This window comes from Leuresthes tenuis, unplaced genomic scaffold, assembly GCF_036924035.1.
Source record: "Leuresthes tenuis unplaced genomic scaffold, fLeuTen1.0.hap1 SCAF_24, whole genome shotgun sequence".
NCBI classification, from domain to species: Eukaryota; Metazoa; Chordata; class Actinopteri; order Atheriniformes; family Atherinopsidae; genus Leuresthes; species Leuresthes tenuis.
Window position 1 is genome coordinate 14,060,246 of NW_027325378.1, and position 14,691 is coordinate 14,074,936.

Genomic DNA, 14,691 nt, shown 5'->3' on the forward strand with positions numbered 1-14,691 from the left:
CATTTTCTGTAGAAGGTTGTGAGTTGGTAATTTTACTGGCTCGTGTCAATGAGTGATGGCTTCATTTTTTTCCCAGGGAGAAATGGTGGTGTGTCAGCAGCCTGATGTGTTTTACTTCAGCTGATCTGGTATCAAGGCCAGGGCCCTCTCATGGACAACAGATTAGTTTCTCCTGCATGGATGTCATGAGCAGGCGCTGAATAGACACAGGACACTGCTGAGGGACGTCTCTGACGGATGACAACCATTCTACCATCCTTATTGTCTTTCTATCATTCTGCCTCGCTCCCTCTCTACAGTCTGCACACCTTTTTCTGTGGTTAGATTACTTTTTTTTCAGTTGAGTCTACATCAGAACACACAGTTTATTGAATTGATACAACACGTGCTGTGCACCTGGTCCCTGAGGTGCTTGTTGCATTAGGAAATTGCAGCAAAATGATAAAATGCCTCTGTACCTTCGGGTAAATTCTTAAGGAAAGAGAAAATAAACTTCCCTTAAAATAATTCCGCAAAGTACTTCCACCAAATCTTCATTAATCTTCTATTTCCCCTTTAGCTATCTGTCTCTCCGGGCCAATTACTTTTGTCTTTTATGACATTAGATTGCGTTCACTGCGGCATCTCTTGTCATGAAGAAAGTTGTCTGTGTCTGTCTGTCATGCCTCAGTTAAGCCAATAACCCATGGCCTCCTCCAGATTGCCGTCAGATGGAGTCCGCGACCTAATTGCTATTAACTTGACACCAGATTAACAGAGAAAGATTGGAATGCTGGTGACACAGTCTGTTTAACCTTCCCTCTCAGCATAACACTCACTGAGTGGAAAAAAGTTTAATATGGAGTCAACAAACTTGTGTAGGTGATGGAAAGGCATCACCACGTGAGAGAAATAAAATGCACTCTGTTGGTAGGATGACACTTCTTTCCTAACATGCCTGTCTGAAGATTATGGTCCTGAGCTCTTAAACAGCAGATTTGTGTCCTCTAATCAGGTTTCAACTATGAAGAGTACCACCCAAGAAACATTTTTGAGAGCACTGACTGAGTGCTTTTTTTTTCTTTTTGCCTCTTCACTTTCCGGTTTAGTGCCTTTTACGGTAGTTTCGTGCTTGAATTGAATTGAATGCTGCCTCAAAGTAGATAGCAAAGATATGGCCTACAAAATACCAGGCAGCTGGATGTTGTTTTGATAGAAGCAAGTGTCCTTTGGTAGAGGAAGAGTAACATGCACTGTTTCTTACAAATACAACAAACAAGTACTTGAAGTCAAGCAGTAAGGCTGGCAAAACCAGCTGGTTACCACCTGTTATTGTACTGAAACGAGCGATAATTGTTAACAAAGTGGTCAGGAGTTTCTGCTTTCTTATTTTCTATTCACATAGAAACAAAATCCTGAAAAACAAAAGTCAGAGGGGTGCACTACAAAGTAAGATTACTGGTACAAGGAGGAATGTTGAACCTGAGGCCAGACTTTTGTCAATTTACGCTGAACGCATAACACACTCTGGAACAGACTATGTTCCGAATTTGAGATTTATGATACTGTGCAACAGTCTCGATTCCCTCATTTGTTTTAATATTATTTTGAAGGGGCCTTTTTCTTTGGAAATGGGCTGCTCTCTCTCTCTTTATCAGGCTCGTCCTCATAACTGATCATTTTCAGAGCCACCGAATCCACTCAAACCCCTCACCACTGACTCATAAATCACTCAAGCATTTAAAAAGCACATAATTGAAGGGATAAACCAGTGTTGTGTCTACATATTACATCTTGACACATGTACAACTTAGCTGAACACTTTTTGAATTACATCTTTAGCACTGTGTCACCAGCAGTCTGTCGCAAAGGCACATCATTTATTCCCATCTCTTGAGCTGCACCTACGAAAAATTCCAAAAATAACACAGCTGGACAGAAATGAAATAGTATTCTTGCACCAAGAGCTATTACCTGAAAATTTGGTCTCAGCATGGTGAGCAGTGTGTCCTTAAACAAATGGTAGATGTAAAAAACTATCGACAGCAAATATAAAATGAAATAAGAAAAAATAATCCACCAACGACCTGATACAGTACCTGAGAAATGCATCTGTCAACTCTGTCCATGGAAAGGTGTCAAGAAGTCATTCATCAGGAGAAGAAATAGGAAGAAAAGGCTGAGGTATGTCAAATGAAACAAGAGCTAGATTGAAATTCAGCAACAAGCAACGGGTCTTACTGAATTCTCCCCAGAGGATTCATCACTCAAAAATGAATCACCTCTTCTTCTCCAAAGAAGACCTTTGGAATGTCCTTCAAGAAGCCTGGAAAGCTATTCCTGAAGACTACTTAAAGAAATTACTTGGGATGTAGCGATCGGGAAATAATGGCCAAATTCTGACGACGATGTTGAAAATTATAATTTGGCTCAGAACTAATTGTTTTTGCCATTTACTTCTTCCTTTAGTATTGGTGAAATGAAAAATATTTATAATGAAAAAAATAACAAAACGATATTTCAGCCATTTATTAAACTGTCCTCCAAGGACAAAAAATCCTTTGTGTGAAAATATTTCAAAAAGCCCTTTCAGCATGTAAAACTATTACCTGCTCAATGACTTTTCCGCACTTGATTGGCCCACCAAAAATGTTCTTGAGAAAAATAAATCGGTCTCTGAATGAAGTACTGCACCTGCAGTTTTCCTGGCAATTTATGAGGACTTCAACACAGTAGACCCACTGCCCTTTTTTTTATTCTTTTGTTTGGATTTTGTACATGTGCCATGCAGATTGTCAGCTGAAGTGATGTGGTACTTATGCAAACCCCATCAGCCGATCTTTAGCAGTGTCACCGAACGAGGTAACGTTATATGCCACCTTGCTACAGTAACATAAACTGTGCATGCATTCAGAAAGTGACTGCACAACTGAAAGAGCTAAAGACATTTTGATGCTTTGTTCTCATTTGCAGTAAAGTTAGTTCTTCATTCATGATAGCTAATACGAGCAAGGTTAATAAAATTCTTTTTTGTTTTTCTCTTGTCAATGAGAATTTACAGTCAATAGGATTCATTTTACAGTGATTTGGCAAAAACTGAAGAGAACTGAAGAGCATTGCCACACAGTTCACTTCCTTAGCGTCATGTTTGAATGTATCAAGTTTAGACTGGAAGAGCTACATTATGCAGCTGCCATATTAGAATTAAACGGCAGGCCTTGAGAGCATATTGAGTAATTCTTTTGCCGTCATAACTGTTTTTTTTTATAGTCTTCACAGCTCTCCATTATAGCAACCTCTTCAAGATCGGAATAGGCAACACACGATTGGTCCATTTTATGTGGAAGAAGCATTAAACTGACACTTTTTATGGAGGTGTGCAAAGAGCCTGGGAGGAAAAAACCTGAGATAACAAAGACAGGTGATAGCCACCTTCATGATAGCCATAATTCTGAGTGGGGCCTTGTGTCTTCCAGATCCAGGCAAGTTTAATTCCATTTGTGATACACACCTTTAGTTATCATAACTTAAATGCAAGGGAAGTGATTTAATGCTGAACAAAAGAACATATATATATATACATGTAGTTCCTTTTATAAGTTCCTTTCCTTTGCAGATTGCAGAAATAATTCATATTGGCGACAAAACATTTTAAAGCCTTCCATAAAGTTTCACTTCGGCACAGTGCAAACTTAGCCTGTGGTGACTTTAAACCTGCATATAGAATCCATCAAAATATATGTTTAGCGGTTTCTTGACAGAGTTGTGATTTTGTAGCACACTGCGGCATCATTTCCAACGCAAATACAAGAGCAGATTGTTGGTCAGAAGAAAGAAAATGTGACAATGAAATGGTGAACCACCTCGTTTGAAAATCAAAGCCACCAGATAGACGACAAACACCGTACATATGCTGTGAAATAGATGAATGCAATCTCATGTTAGATTGTAAAACGGTGATGGTCTCTGGAACAATACGTTACAATTTTGCAAAATTGCCTCAAAAAATGTCCCACTGCTATTATTCCTTCTTTCTGTACTCTACTGTGATACCGTTCCTATCCACTCCTGTCTTGACATGATGATGTGACGTTTGCGACATTATGAAGTCGGCACTTTTGACTTGGCCAAAAATGCCTCTTTAGGGGACACATGGCCAGGCAGATTCTGTTAAACCCCTTACTTTCAAGCAAGAGATAGTAAGATCAAATCCCATACGTGTTTGTGTTTTCAGGAGCCCTTTCATTTCTCTACTTCTGCTCCCTCTTGCCATTACTTTTCTTCTTCGCACCCACCTGCAAATGCTTATGTTTAGAAGTTGAAAATACTTTCAGATGTTAGAAAAGCTCTAGATGTTACAAACTACATTGTAAGGTTTAGAAAAATACACATCACAGACTACACAGTTTAATACTTACTGGTCGCGGTTCCAGTCATGAGACTTGATGCACAAAACAACCTCCCACCAGAGTGTTCCTGGTCCCACAACTTATAACCCTGAACTGGGAAACTGTGGTCTCATTTTCCACTGTGGACAAATGATGAGAAAGGAGCTAAATGAATGGCACCCGTTCAGTTCTTGGTGCCGGCTCTTACTCAAGAGGTAGAGAGACCATCATGCAGTTGGAACATTGCTGCTTTGATCCCACGCCTCCCCCATTCACATGTCAGGGAGTCCTTTGTCAAGATACTGAACCCCAAATGCCCCTAATTTAAGAAGCCAAGTGAATGTAGTGTTACATTGAAAGATTGTTGCTCTACACCGGCTTCAGATGTTACATATGAGATGTTGGCAGTGATGCAAACTACATTTGAAGTCAATGAGGTCAAAATGCAACCAGTTTATGAAGTCTAACCCTCTAGGAATCCCTTTTTACAATAAATCCTACAAACACCACAAAGTAAGAAACTAGTAGTCAGTGAAGTATTGCACTTTTATCCTTGTAAGCCCAAATATTACAAACTGACAGTGAAGAAAAGTCCCTTCAGGCCAATAAATCTTTTTGTAATCAAACCGAGGATGGCATTGTTTCAACCTACACTATGGAGGTGTAGAACAGACCTTTTAGTACCTCATATGAAAGCATGACAATCTCTTTGGATTCAGCTTGGGTGAATTCCAAAAACACTGAACAACAGCACATTCAGTAATCCGTGTACACATAATATGTGAGTGTATACACTCACTGAGTACTTTATGAGTAAAACCTGTCAAATACAAAATCCATAGTCTACTTTTATTAACTTGTTAAGGTTTTTGCTGATGTTGTGATAAAGTAATAAATTAATTTAATGTTTATTACTGAGGTTGTAATGGTGTTCTGGACTCCTGTACACCTTTATTTATCTGACCCTCACCCTAATGTTGATTGGATCGCATAAAGAGATGTTCGAAGTGGTAGTCGATGAGTGTATTCCTGTCCAGAACTATTTATGCTTCTGTTTTTTCTGTGCGTGCGCACAGATCCCTCATCCTCTTCATGGTTGAGTTTTTAATTGCACTCTAGCAAACATTTAATTGGATCTTGAGAATATCTCCCTGGAGGATTTCTGGGTAGACCATTGCCTGGCAGACCTCAGGACAGCAAAGGGAAAAAAACTGTCATGTTGTGTGACTGTAGACAACCAGAACCTGTAATTTTACTGTGTCACAAGATGTAACACAGGCACAAAATGAGAGCAATCGGTCCATCCACAGGGAGACATTGCTGATCTCAGAGGGAGAGTAAAAGGGGAGGACATGTAATGGTGAATAAATGTGCAGTTCGGAATGTAGGACAGGCTGAAAGAAGCACTTGTTTTCTCTCAGTGTGGTCCGCTCTAACTCATATTTTGATGGAACTTGACAACACATCACTCCTCTCCTCTGAGGGTAGTGATTTTTTTCAACTCTGTCTCTCACTTGTATCACTTTTAAAGCAAAGTTGGTTTGCAGAGCTCCATGTTTGTCTCTGACTCTCTCTTACATTCATTACTGCTGCTGATATAGTGGATTAGATTGGAGAGCATTGCATGTGTGTGTGGCCTCTCAGAAACCCTCTCTCCTCTTTTTCACACACACATTTATATTCTCTGACTCACACACACACAAGTTTGTAAGATTCTTTGGTGTTTTTTGCTTTTAAGCTGGTTGTGAGGTTGAGCTAGTGAGGTGGTCTTTATTGATGTCCTTGTTTCTTTGCTTTGGGGACTACTGGATGTTGCAGTCTGTCCTTCTTAGTTTTGGCTGAAGAAAGTACGTCAAGGGAGTGAGGATTTATTCTCTCCAGCTGTATGGCTCCTGTGTGGATCAATAGATCCACTAGCTATCTATTTGAGAGGGAGGGCCCCATGCTGTTTGTTTTGGCAACGGGAGGGCAACCCCTGTGAAGCAGCACAGACAATATGCAGAGAACATCAGAAAGGTCTCAAAATAAAGCTTGTGCAAGCAAAGTGGGCAAAGTGCAGTGTATGTAATCGTGGCCAATAAGCTCATTAAAGTCCATGTTTGTATTTGTGCATGTGTCTCCAGAGTTTGCTTACTCATAAAGGAAGCTTGATGATAAAGCCCTCAATTACCTTTACTGCGGTGGTCCAGTCTCAAAGGCCCCAGAGGGCTTGATAAAGACTCTGGGTCACAGTGACAGTCAGGACTGTCTGTGCCACTGTCTGTTCAGAATCAATAAAGAGCGAGGGCCCGAAGTCCTCAACGGGCCTGTCAGTGCTCACGGCAGCTTGATGCCAGGGTGAGCTGCCCTGTGCACTGCCAAGGTCGACCGCCGTTATGAAGAGGTCGAGGATTTGCACTGGGTAAACACACCGTCCCCTCCCTGAGAATGCAAAGTAGCCAGGCTGTGATAACTGTCGGTGAAAAGCGCGCACTGACAAAGCAGAGAGGCCAGGCTGGAGGACAGACAGTGGAAGTGAGACAAAAGGCAAGATTAACTTAATAACAGCAAAGATAGGCCGAGAGGAAGAGCGGGATAAAGAGAAGCGGGGAGCAGAATAGATGAGATAGTGGTAGTAAAAAGTAACCTGATGATTAACAGGGAAAAGAAACAAAAGGGTTGCCATCACAGTTCAATGCTTTTTCTGTCTGTTTCAACAGCACTTAAATGGTTTCCTCTCTCTTATCTGGGCAGAAGCAGCAGAGGTGCAAAATTTGGATCTGCACCTTAAAAAAATCCCTATTACAGCATAGTTTAGTGAATGAGGGAATAATCAGAAAAGTGCTTTGACGGTAACAATTTCACTGTTCTCGATTTTCATTTTCGCTCACTCAAACAGATGGGTTCCCTCTTTTCATTCAAAAAGGCCAGAAGCATTCTCTCCCTGCTCATTCTGCTCTCTGTCTCTTAACACGAGGCACATTTCCACAGGGCTGATTAATGCATGCAGTAATTACAGTTTAATAGAAATTACAGTCTCAGATTTCATTAGGATTTCACCATTCCACTCATTCTAGATGAGAGTGTGTAGATTAGGCGGCTGATGTTGTTTGTTGAGTGAGCATGTTGATAGGACACGCTCAGCTCTCGCTGAATCCATCTCTGGAAATGTTTTAGAAGGATAAGTGAACAAATGAGCCCAGCCTCTGCAGCTCTGAAAAGCTTATTGGCAAGCTAACGTTAGCTAATTAACGCTTAAAAACAAAGAATTACAGTTGTATTACAGGTACTTGTTCATGAATCAAAGTATTCTAGGAGAAGCATGTCAACATGGTGACACTAGAGGGAAAGTCATAACAATCCTGGCAGATACCATAAATAGTTATATGTCTAAAATGAGACAGTATAGTCCAACTAACAGGCTGACATTTGTATCCTAAGAACTGTGATAATGGTGCAGCAAATAAACAAAGACCCAAATCCAATTCCTCCCCTTAGCCCTACTCCTTCATTTTGCAGAGGTAATTTGTCCCTTTTCTTTTAAGGATTAAGGAGTAGTGGTGGTGTAGTCATCCACATGGTCCCTAAAGTTCAGGCTAAAGGGCTAAATAACCACAACTTCTCGTTACCTAAAAGATAAATTGTACCATACCTCTGTAGAACAGAAGGGAAGGGCCACAGTCTTAACTGACTGAATCAACCTCTGCCTTTTGATTTACTAGATGCTTTGTAGTATGTTGTATGTATGTTTCTAGTATGATTTTACATATAGTTTATTGAACTAATTAAAGTTGATATTTACAATTTCTATGAGTCTCTGTTAAATTGCCTTTCAAAACAAATTAGTTTAAAAACAAGACAAGAGATATGCCCTCCTGCTCTTATCAGACATATCAGGAGCTTTTATTGTTTCATTGGCCTATTTTTGCTCATCAAAACAACTGCACATAGTGCTGCCAGAAATGGAGGTCATCCTCTTTTTTTTTTTTTTAGCAAAAACAAGTGGGGGTCTAGGAATGTTATGTTAATCTTCAAGAAAATGCTCAGGTGAGAAACTGTTCAATTAATTTGACAAGAGTCTCATTTTCAGTCTTGTCAATTGTCTCTACCTAACAGGTGAAGTGCTTCGTTTGGGGAGGATCTCGGGCCACACGGTGAACGGTGGCTGGTCATCCTGGGGTTCCTGGTCTCAGTGTAGCAGAGACTGCAGTCGGGGAATCCGGAGCAGAAAGAGAACCTGCAGTAACCCAGAGCCCCGATACGGAGGTCAGGCCTGTCTGGGCCCAGCACAGGAGTATCAGGAGTGTAACATAACCCCTTGTCCAGGTGAGACACGCACACATATAAACTATGCAGATAATGCTTAAAAATCAAAATTGGAACAATGAGCGGAAGACAGACAGAGATTTAGAAAATATATATGTCAAGACCAGGGCCCAGATGGATAAAGGATGAGTACTAAAAAAACATTAAGTTGAATTATAACCATTAGCAAAAACTCAACAAGTTAATGAAAGTAGACTTTGTGTGTCCGGTATGTTATATTTTTTTGTAAAAAAATCTTATTGTACAATATTTTGACAAAATTAGATACTTCAGATCTCTCATTTATAATCTGTGTAACTGAAATGTTTTTGTATTTGATGGAGAACGGCATGTGTCTTTTGGTAGATGTTAGCCAGTCATGCGACTTACAATAAGAATTTTGAAATTTAGATTAGAACAGAAAGTGACTGAACATTTTAAATTTGCTCTATATACTCAAGGTGCAAGGTATTTTAAAATAACCCTGGGGGGGTGCATATCCTCTAGATGAAAACATTTTTAGGGGAGTGTCCTCATTCATTCATGGCTAAGAATGGATGTGGACATTAAGCTTTTGCAAATGGTTAAATTGTATCATGATTGGTAATTGTCAAAAAAAAAAAAAAGAACCATATGTAAGGACAGCTTCATAAATCTGGTGAAAAGAACGAGTATGCACATTTCTGCCTTTGTGTATACACGCAGTTTTAGTCATTAAACCGCACAGAGTTTTATTCGTCAGGCCTCAGGAGTTACTACCTTGGCCGGATCTCTTTTTCACTCTGATAAATGCACACGACTCTGCACTATATTTAAGCTACATTATCTTTTTCTTTTTGATTAATGGATAAAGAATTACACTGATAAATGACTTACCAAATCATTTGAACCCACAAAAGAAATCAGTTGCAGATAAGAGGTGTGACGAAGACCTCAATTTAGACCAAGAATCAAAGAGAGTCCCTGTGGCACTCTAGTATGTAATTACATTGCTGGGTAATTACACTGCCAGCTATGGGAGGCTTTATTCTGTTGTGAAAAGCCCTGAGACAATACATTTTCAACACTTGTCTGGCATAAGACAACATGAGGAAGCTTTCTAATTAAAAGAACACTCTGACAAGTGAAGTAAACTGTCGAAATGGAAATCCAACACTTAGTTTGGCACAAAACCCACCTGGTATTCAAGATGGGGGCCAAAAAGCATGCAGGACGTCGTCTCAGATGATTATTAATCAAGCCCCCTGGAGAAAGGCGGTGCTATCTTAGTGGAAGCCTGGATTTGCACGCCACTTTCAGCACCCACACTCTGTCTTCATAACCGCTTCCAGGCTGTAAGCAAATGGAATAGACACGATAGTGAGCAGCCATCAATACCATTCTTACAGCCCGTTAATTCGCACAGTGAAAGCACATACCATTCAGCTTCCCAGCTACTGGAGTATTGTCACTGATAAGGTAAGCTGTCATCACCTGCTAGTTTAAAAAAAAGACTTTCGATTAATCTAAAAGCATCTTAGTTTCCTATGCTACATTACTATGGGAACGGATGTTGTACACCTATTCTAGGATGTTGACTATAATGATACTACAGTTATAGTGTGTTGATGAACAACTTTGCACTCCTGTCGCCCAAAGGAACTGACTCAACCCAGCCTGAGTAGCAATGAATACTAATGCATACTCAATTAGCGCTCCTCTGAAAGTGAGACATTGTTTTGAAGGAGGCAGACAGTGCCAGTCGACCATTTGTAATCCACCTGTAGCTAATCAGGTGCTTTCTTAAATGCGCTATGAAGGAGACGTAGAAAAAAGGTGTTATGCCTTCCATCCATCTGGTCTGGAAACAAATGAATCTATGCTTTTATTGCATCTGCGCGTGAGATGAGACAATCCTTCATTGGGGGCCGAGAATCGACTTCGGTGTCACTCTGTGATAGAGAAATTACACAGAGATGACAAAAAGCAATGGCAACTGCAATTACCTGTTTAGTGCCGCCATACATTTTTAGGACTTTAAAAGGAGTCTTAAAGGGAATTTCTCTCAGCCACAATGAGGTGAGGTTTTTAAACAGATGATTTCAGACTGATATTTACCTCTGGTTCATATGAAAGAGTGCCCCATTTTTACTCTCTCTTTATACTTCTTTTATTTCTCCCCCTTCTGCTTCTTTTAGTACTTTTTTTGTTGATGTATATATGTGTGCAGATGCATAAATACACATCTCTTAAGCATCTGTTATTGGTACTTGTCACCACATATAGGGAAGAACAACAACACACCTCAGGATGGCTCATTTATCTTCATTAATCACCAGAGAGACTGTGTGAACCTAAGAGTTGTGGAGGTCAAACATTTGCTGTAAAAGCCAGATGAAGCACACTTTCTGGCACATCATAACACTCACTCTCACACACGTATTCAAATTTATTTAAAGCAGCTCATATCTCCCTCCTTGCTGTTCAAAATGCCTTAGAATGACTTCCAGCCCAGGGAATTGTCTGTTGAAATGATCTGGAAACTAAATCCATAGAAATATAATAGCTTCTAGAAACTATTCCCACACAAATAGCAACATTTTTCATTTTTAGTTTTTTTGTCTAAACATGTGTGCTAAACATTTTCAGTGCATTAAAGATCTGACCCCAGTTTTCCTGATCTCAGTTGACGGCAGTTGGTCGTGCTGGTCTTCATGGTCCAAGTGCTCAGTGACGTGCGGAGGGGGACACTACATGAGGACGCGTAGCTGCAGCAACCCCCCACCAGCTTATGGAGGGGACATCTGCCTGGGCCTCCACACTGAGGAGGCACTATGCAACACACAGGCTTGTCCAGGTACACACAAACACACGACCACTCACACTCACTTCAGTTATAAGCAGCTTAGTGCCCCGATGCTCAACAATCCATTACATGTTCATGCTAATTTTCTTTAGTTTCTCAGCCCCACAGAGGCCATTCATGCATCACTAATATACACAAACCCAAACAGAACATTGCATGCACACACACACACACATTCGCACACATGACATGCTGTGAGATATGCTGTCATTACACTTTCCAGAGAGCTGGTCCAGCTGGTCGGAGTGGTCCCACTGCGACTCCAGCGGCGCCCAGCTGCGCGTGCGTCACTGCGATGTTCTTTTTCCCACCGGAAACCAGTGCTCAGGAAACAGCAGCGAGACCAGGCCCTGCTCCCCTGATTCCAATTTTATACCAGGTGATCACGCAGTCACACAGTATGTGAGCACACACAAGCTTATTCGTGTTGTGGGCACTTGTGTATGACTGAACACAAGTTTCAGCCTGCACACACACACACACACTCTGCACCGCCCACCACCGCCATATGCCCACAGCGGTAATTCAGTTCATTTCCAAGAATCCTGTGATAATGAAATACATTATTGATCCCACTGAGGGAAGCGTCTCGTGGCAGAGATCAGGTTTAGCGACAGGGCAGGCCTTTGGAGATAGTTGGGATTAGATGTGTTGTGAACAAGGACTCCTGATTTGGGTAGGATTATTGATTACATGGGGCCATGAACTTAGGGGCTATACTTAAGTACAGTTTTATACAGCTGCTGAATTTGTTACAAGACAGTAGTAGGAGTCCTAGTGTCTCAGGCCACGTATAAAGCTTTTCCACCAGCACATTTTATTATTCTCAAACAGAAAAAAATGGCTCCTGTATTCTATGTATCTGTACCTGCTCAAAGTTAGACTTTTTTTCTTCCTCTGTTCTGCGATATCTGTGTTTCCATGACAATTTATCTTTAATGTTGAAGGAGATTGTGTGTGTGGGCGTGCTTCTTTTGATTTATTAAGAAAGCCAGGGTAACAACGTCAAACAATTCAGATCAGTTAACTTCAAGTAAGATACTAAAACTGGTAAAAATTTTATTGATTTTATAGAGAAATACACAGCTCACTGGCATTGTCAACTTATAGAAACACCCACTCTCTGGCTTTGTCTCAAGCTGCATGAAATAAATCACCCCAAATAAGAAAAAGCCACAAAATCACTAAATTTGAGAAAAAATGTAGCCCTGTGGAAGGATTAAATATTCTTTCTCTACATACAGGAGAGTTTTTGCGTCTCATGGCCCAAAAATGTACTGAAAAACAGCACGGTCATTTATTTGTATAGAGTAGGTGTGTTTTCATAGGATTCTAATGCCCAGGATTTGGATTCTGGAGCCTATCCCAGCTGTCATTTGGTGAGAGGCAGGGTACACCCTGGACAGGTTGCCAGTCCATCACAGAGCCACATAGATACAAACAAGACAAACAAGCTTCCACACTCACACTCACTCCCTCAATTAACCTAACATGCATGTTTTTGGGCGGTGGGAGAAAGCCAGAGATACCTGGAGAGAACCCACGCATTAAGGCCCCAGCAGGGATTCGAACAAGGAACCCTTTTTCTTTGAGGTGACAGCGCTAACCGGATTCTAATGTATTCAGTGTTTTTTCTTTTTGTTTTCAGTTCCCCTTTGGTTAGGTTTTGGCATTAGATCTGTTTAGTTATATTCTTTAAAATAAATGGAAGTTCTGGCTGCCTGGCATTGAAAATAATGCAAATACCATTTGATATTTGTGGTCATGCATATACAGTTTCTTTGAAATAGGATTAAGACACACGATGAGACGCTTGTTGCTCTCTGTGATTCTGAGTACTATTTTTGACAAATCATGTTCCTCTGTCACGTAATATGGTGTTGACCAAAGTGAAATGTATGTAATAGGCCAGTAATAAGTCATCAATGGTCTCCCGCTGTTACTAAATGTGTTTTTGGTTTTGACGACACATAATTAGGGGCTACGGTACATTTCTCTGTGTTGATTACGCCCCAGATATTTGTAAGAGTCCAGTGGGTTTTTCAATTTTTCTAGCATCATAATCAAGATGTGCACTTATGCCTAAGCAAGACTGGTCAGGATGTGATGGGGAATTTACATGTTGTACGTGTCAGCTGTTAAAAGTTATTGACCACAATCAAACAATCTGTTGCACAGCATCCATAATCAAGTTCAGCTCTGAGCTCTGACTGTTTTAACACTGGAAAGTCCCTAATGCCGTATCATTTGTTCTGATACTTTGTGCATGGATCCGTTACATACAGAACACAGCCTACTTTCATAGTCCCTTAATGTAACTGACTAAACAGTTTATAGTTAGCAGGTATAAGAAAGACATTATATTGTACCATAACTTTCTGTTGCCAGATGAGCCATCATTACAGATTAAGGGAATTTTGTTTGTTTACCGAATCACTCCTTTCACAGATTTTGTAACAAACACAGCCTATTAAAGTGTCATATTGTTTGTTCACAAACATTGCACCTTTTTCAGTTCATTCGCTTTTATACGTGTGTTCATCCAAATGAAACGTACAATTACTTCTGTCTCAGTGAGCTTGTTGTGTGTATTCATCCCTGGTAGCTTAGGGTTTTTTTTGTTCAGGTTTGGTAGGTTTGCAGATGAATGGAACTCATTTTTAAAGTTCATGTATTTGTTTCATGAAAAGCATTTAAACTTTTCTTTTCAGAATCAGTGCCCAGTCCAGTTGGGCTGATTAGATAATCAAAAGAACTGACTGTTTGCACTTCTACTTGAGAGTAATTTTTATTTTATTTGACTTCAGATACAGTTGGCATAAAGGTGTCCCCATTTAGGTCTGTTGAAATTTGCATCCTAATTGTGTTTGAAGTAACCAGTAAGATGTCCTCTGCCATAATTAACCATCGTAAAAAAAAAGAAAAGAAAAAATCAACAACAGAACCTGACTCCAGCTGGAAGTTGAAAACAAACCTGCTGTTAAATAAACTATGCCATGCCAAGCGTTCAGTTTTCACAAGCCACATGAGCAATTTAGAGTGATCGTGGGCAGATTAACCCTTTATGTTTTAGTGAGGGTAATTACAGCCTCTTGTTACAACACTTGATTTCCTCAAATGCAATTAGGTATTACAGAGAAATCTAAAACTGGGCTCTTTAGATTTTGATTCATGTAAAATGACCTGTTGGCTGCA

At 40.3% G+C, this 14,691-nt stretch overlaps 2 protein-coding genes across 4 annotated transcripts in view; both read left to right on the forward strand.

Moving 5' to 3' along the window:
• The window catches only part of LOC140284993 (uncharacterized), a 205,100-nt gene that overhangs the window by 132,669 nt on the left and 57,740 nt on the right, over positions 1 to 14,691 (forward strand). The window lies entirely within an intron of this gene.
• sema5a (sema domain, seven thrombospondin repeats (type 1 and type 1-like), transmembrane domain (TM) and short cytoplasmic domain, (semaphorin) 5A) overlaps positions 1 to 14,691 on the forward strand; it is a 128,901-nt gene that overhangs the window by 105,714 nt on the left and 8,496 nt on the right. For all 3 annotated transcript variants that reach the window (XR_011910196.1, XM_072378376.1, XM_072378375.1), the window contains 3 exons: positions 8,463 to 8,672; positions 11,317 to 11,487; positions 11,720 to 11,875. Coding sequence is in view for 2 of the 3 variants with exons in the window: in XM_072378376.1 (XP_072234477.1) it covers positions 8,463 to 8,672; positions 11,317 to 11,487; positions 11,720 to 11,875 (537 nt within the window). In the remaining variant the exon portion in view is untranslated. The remainder of the gene's footprint in view (positions 1 to 8,462; positions 8,673 to 11,316; positions 11,488 to 11,719; positions 11,876 to 14,691) is intronic.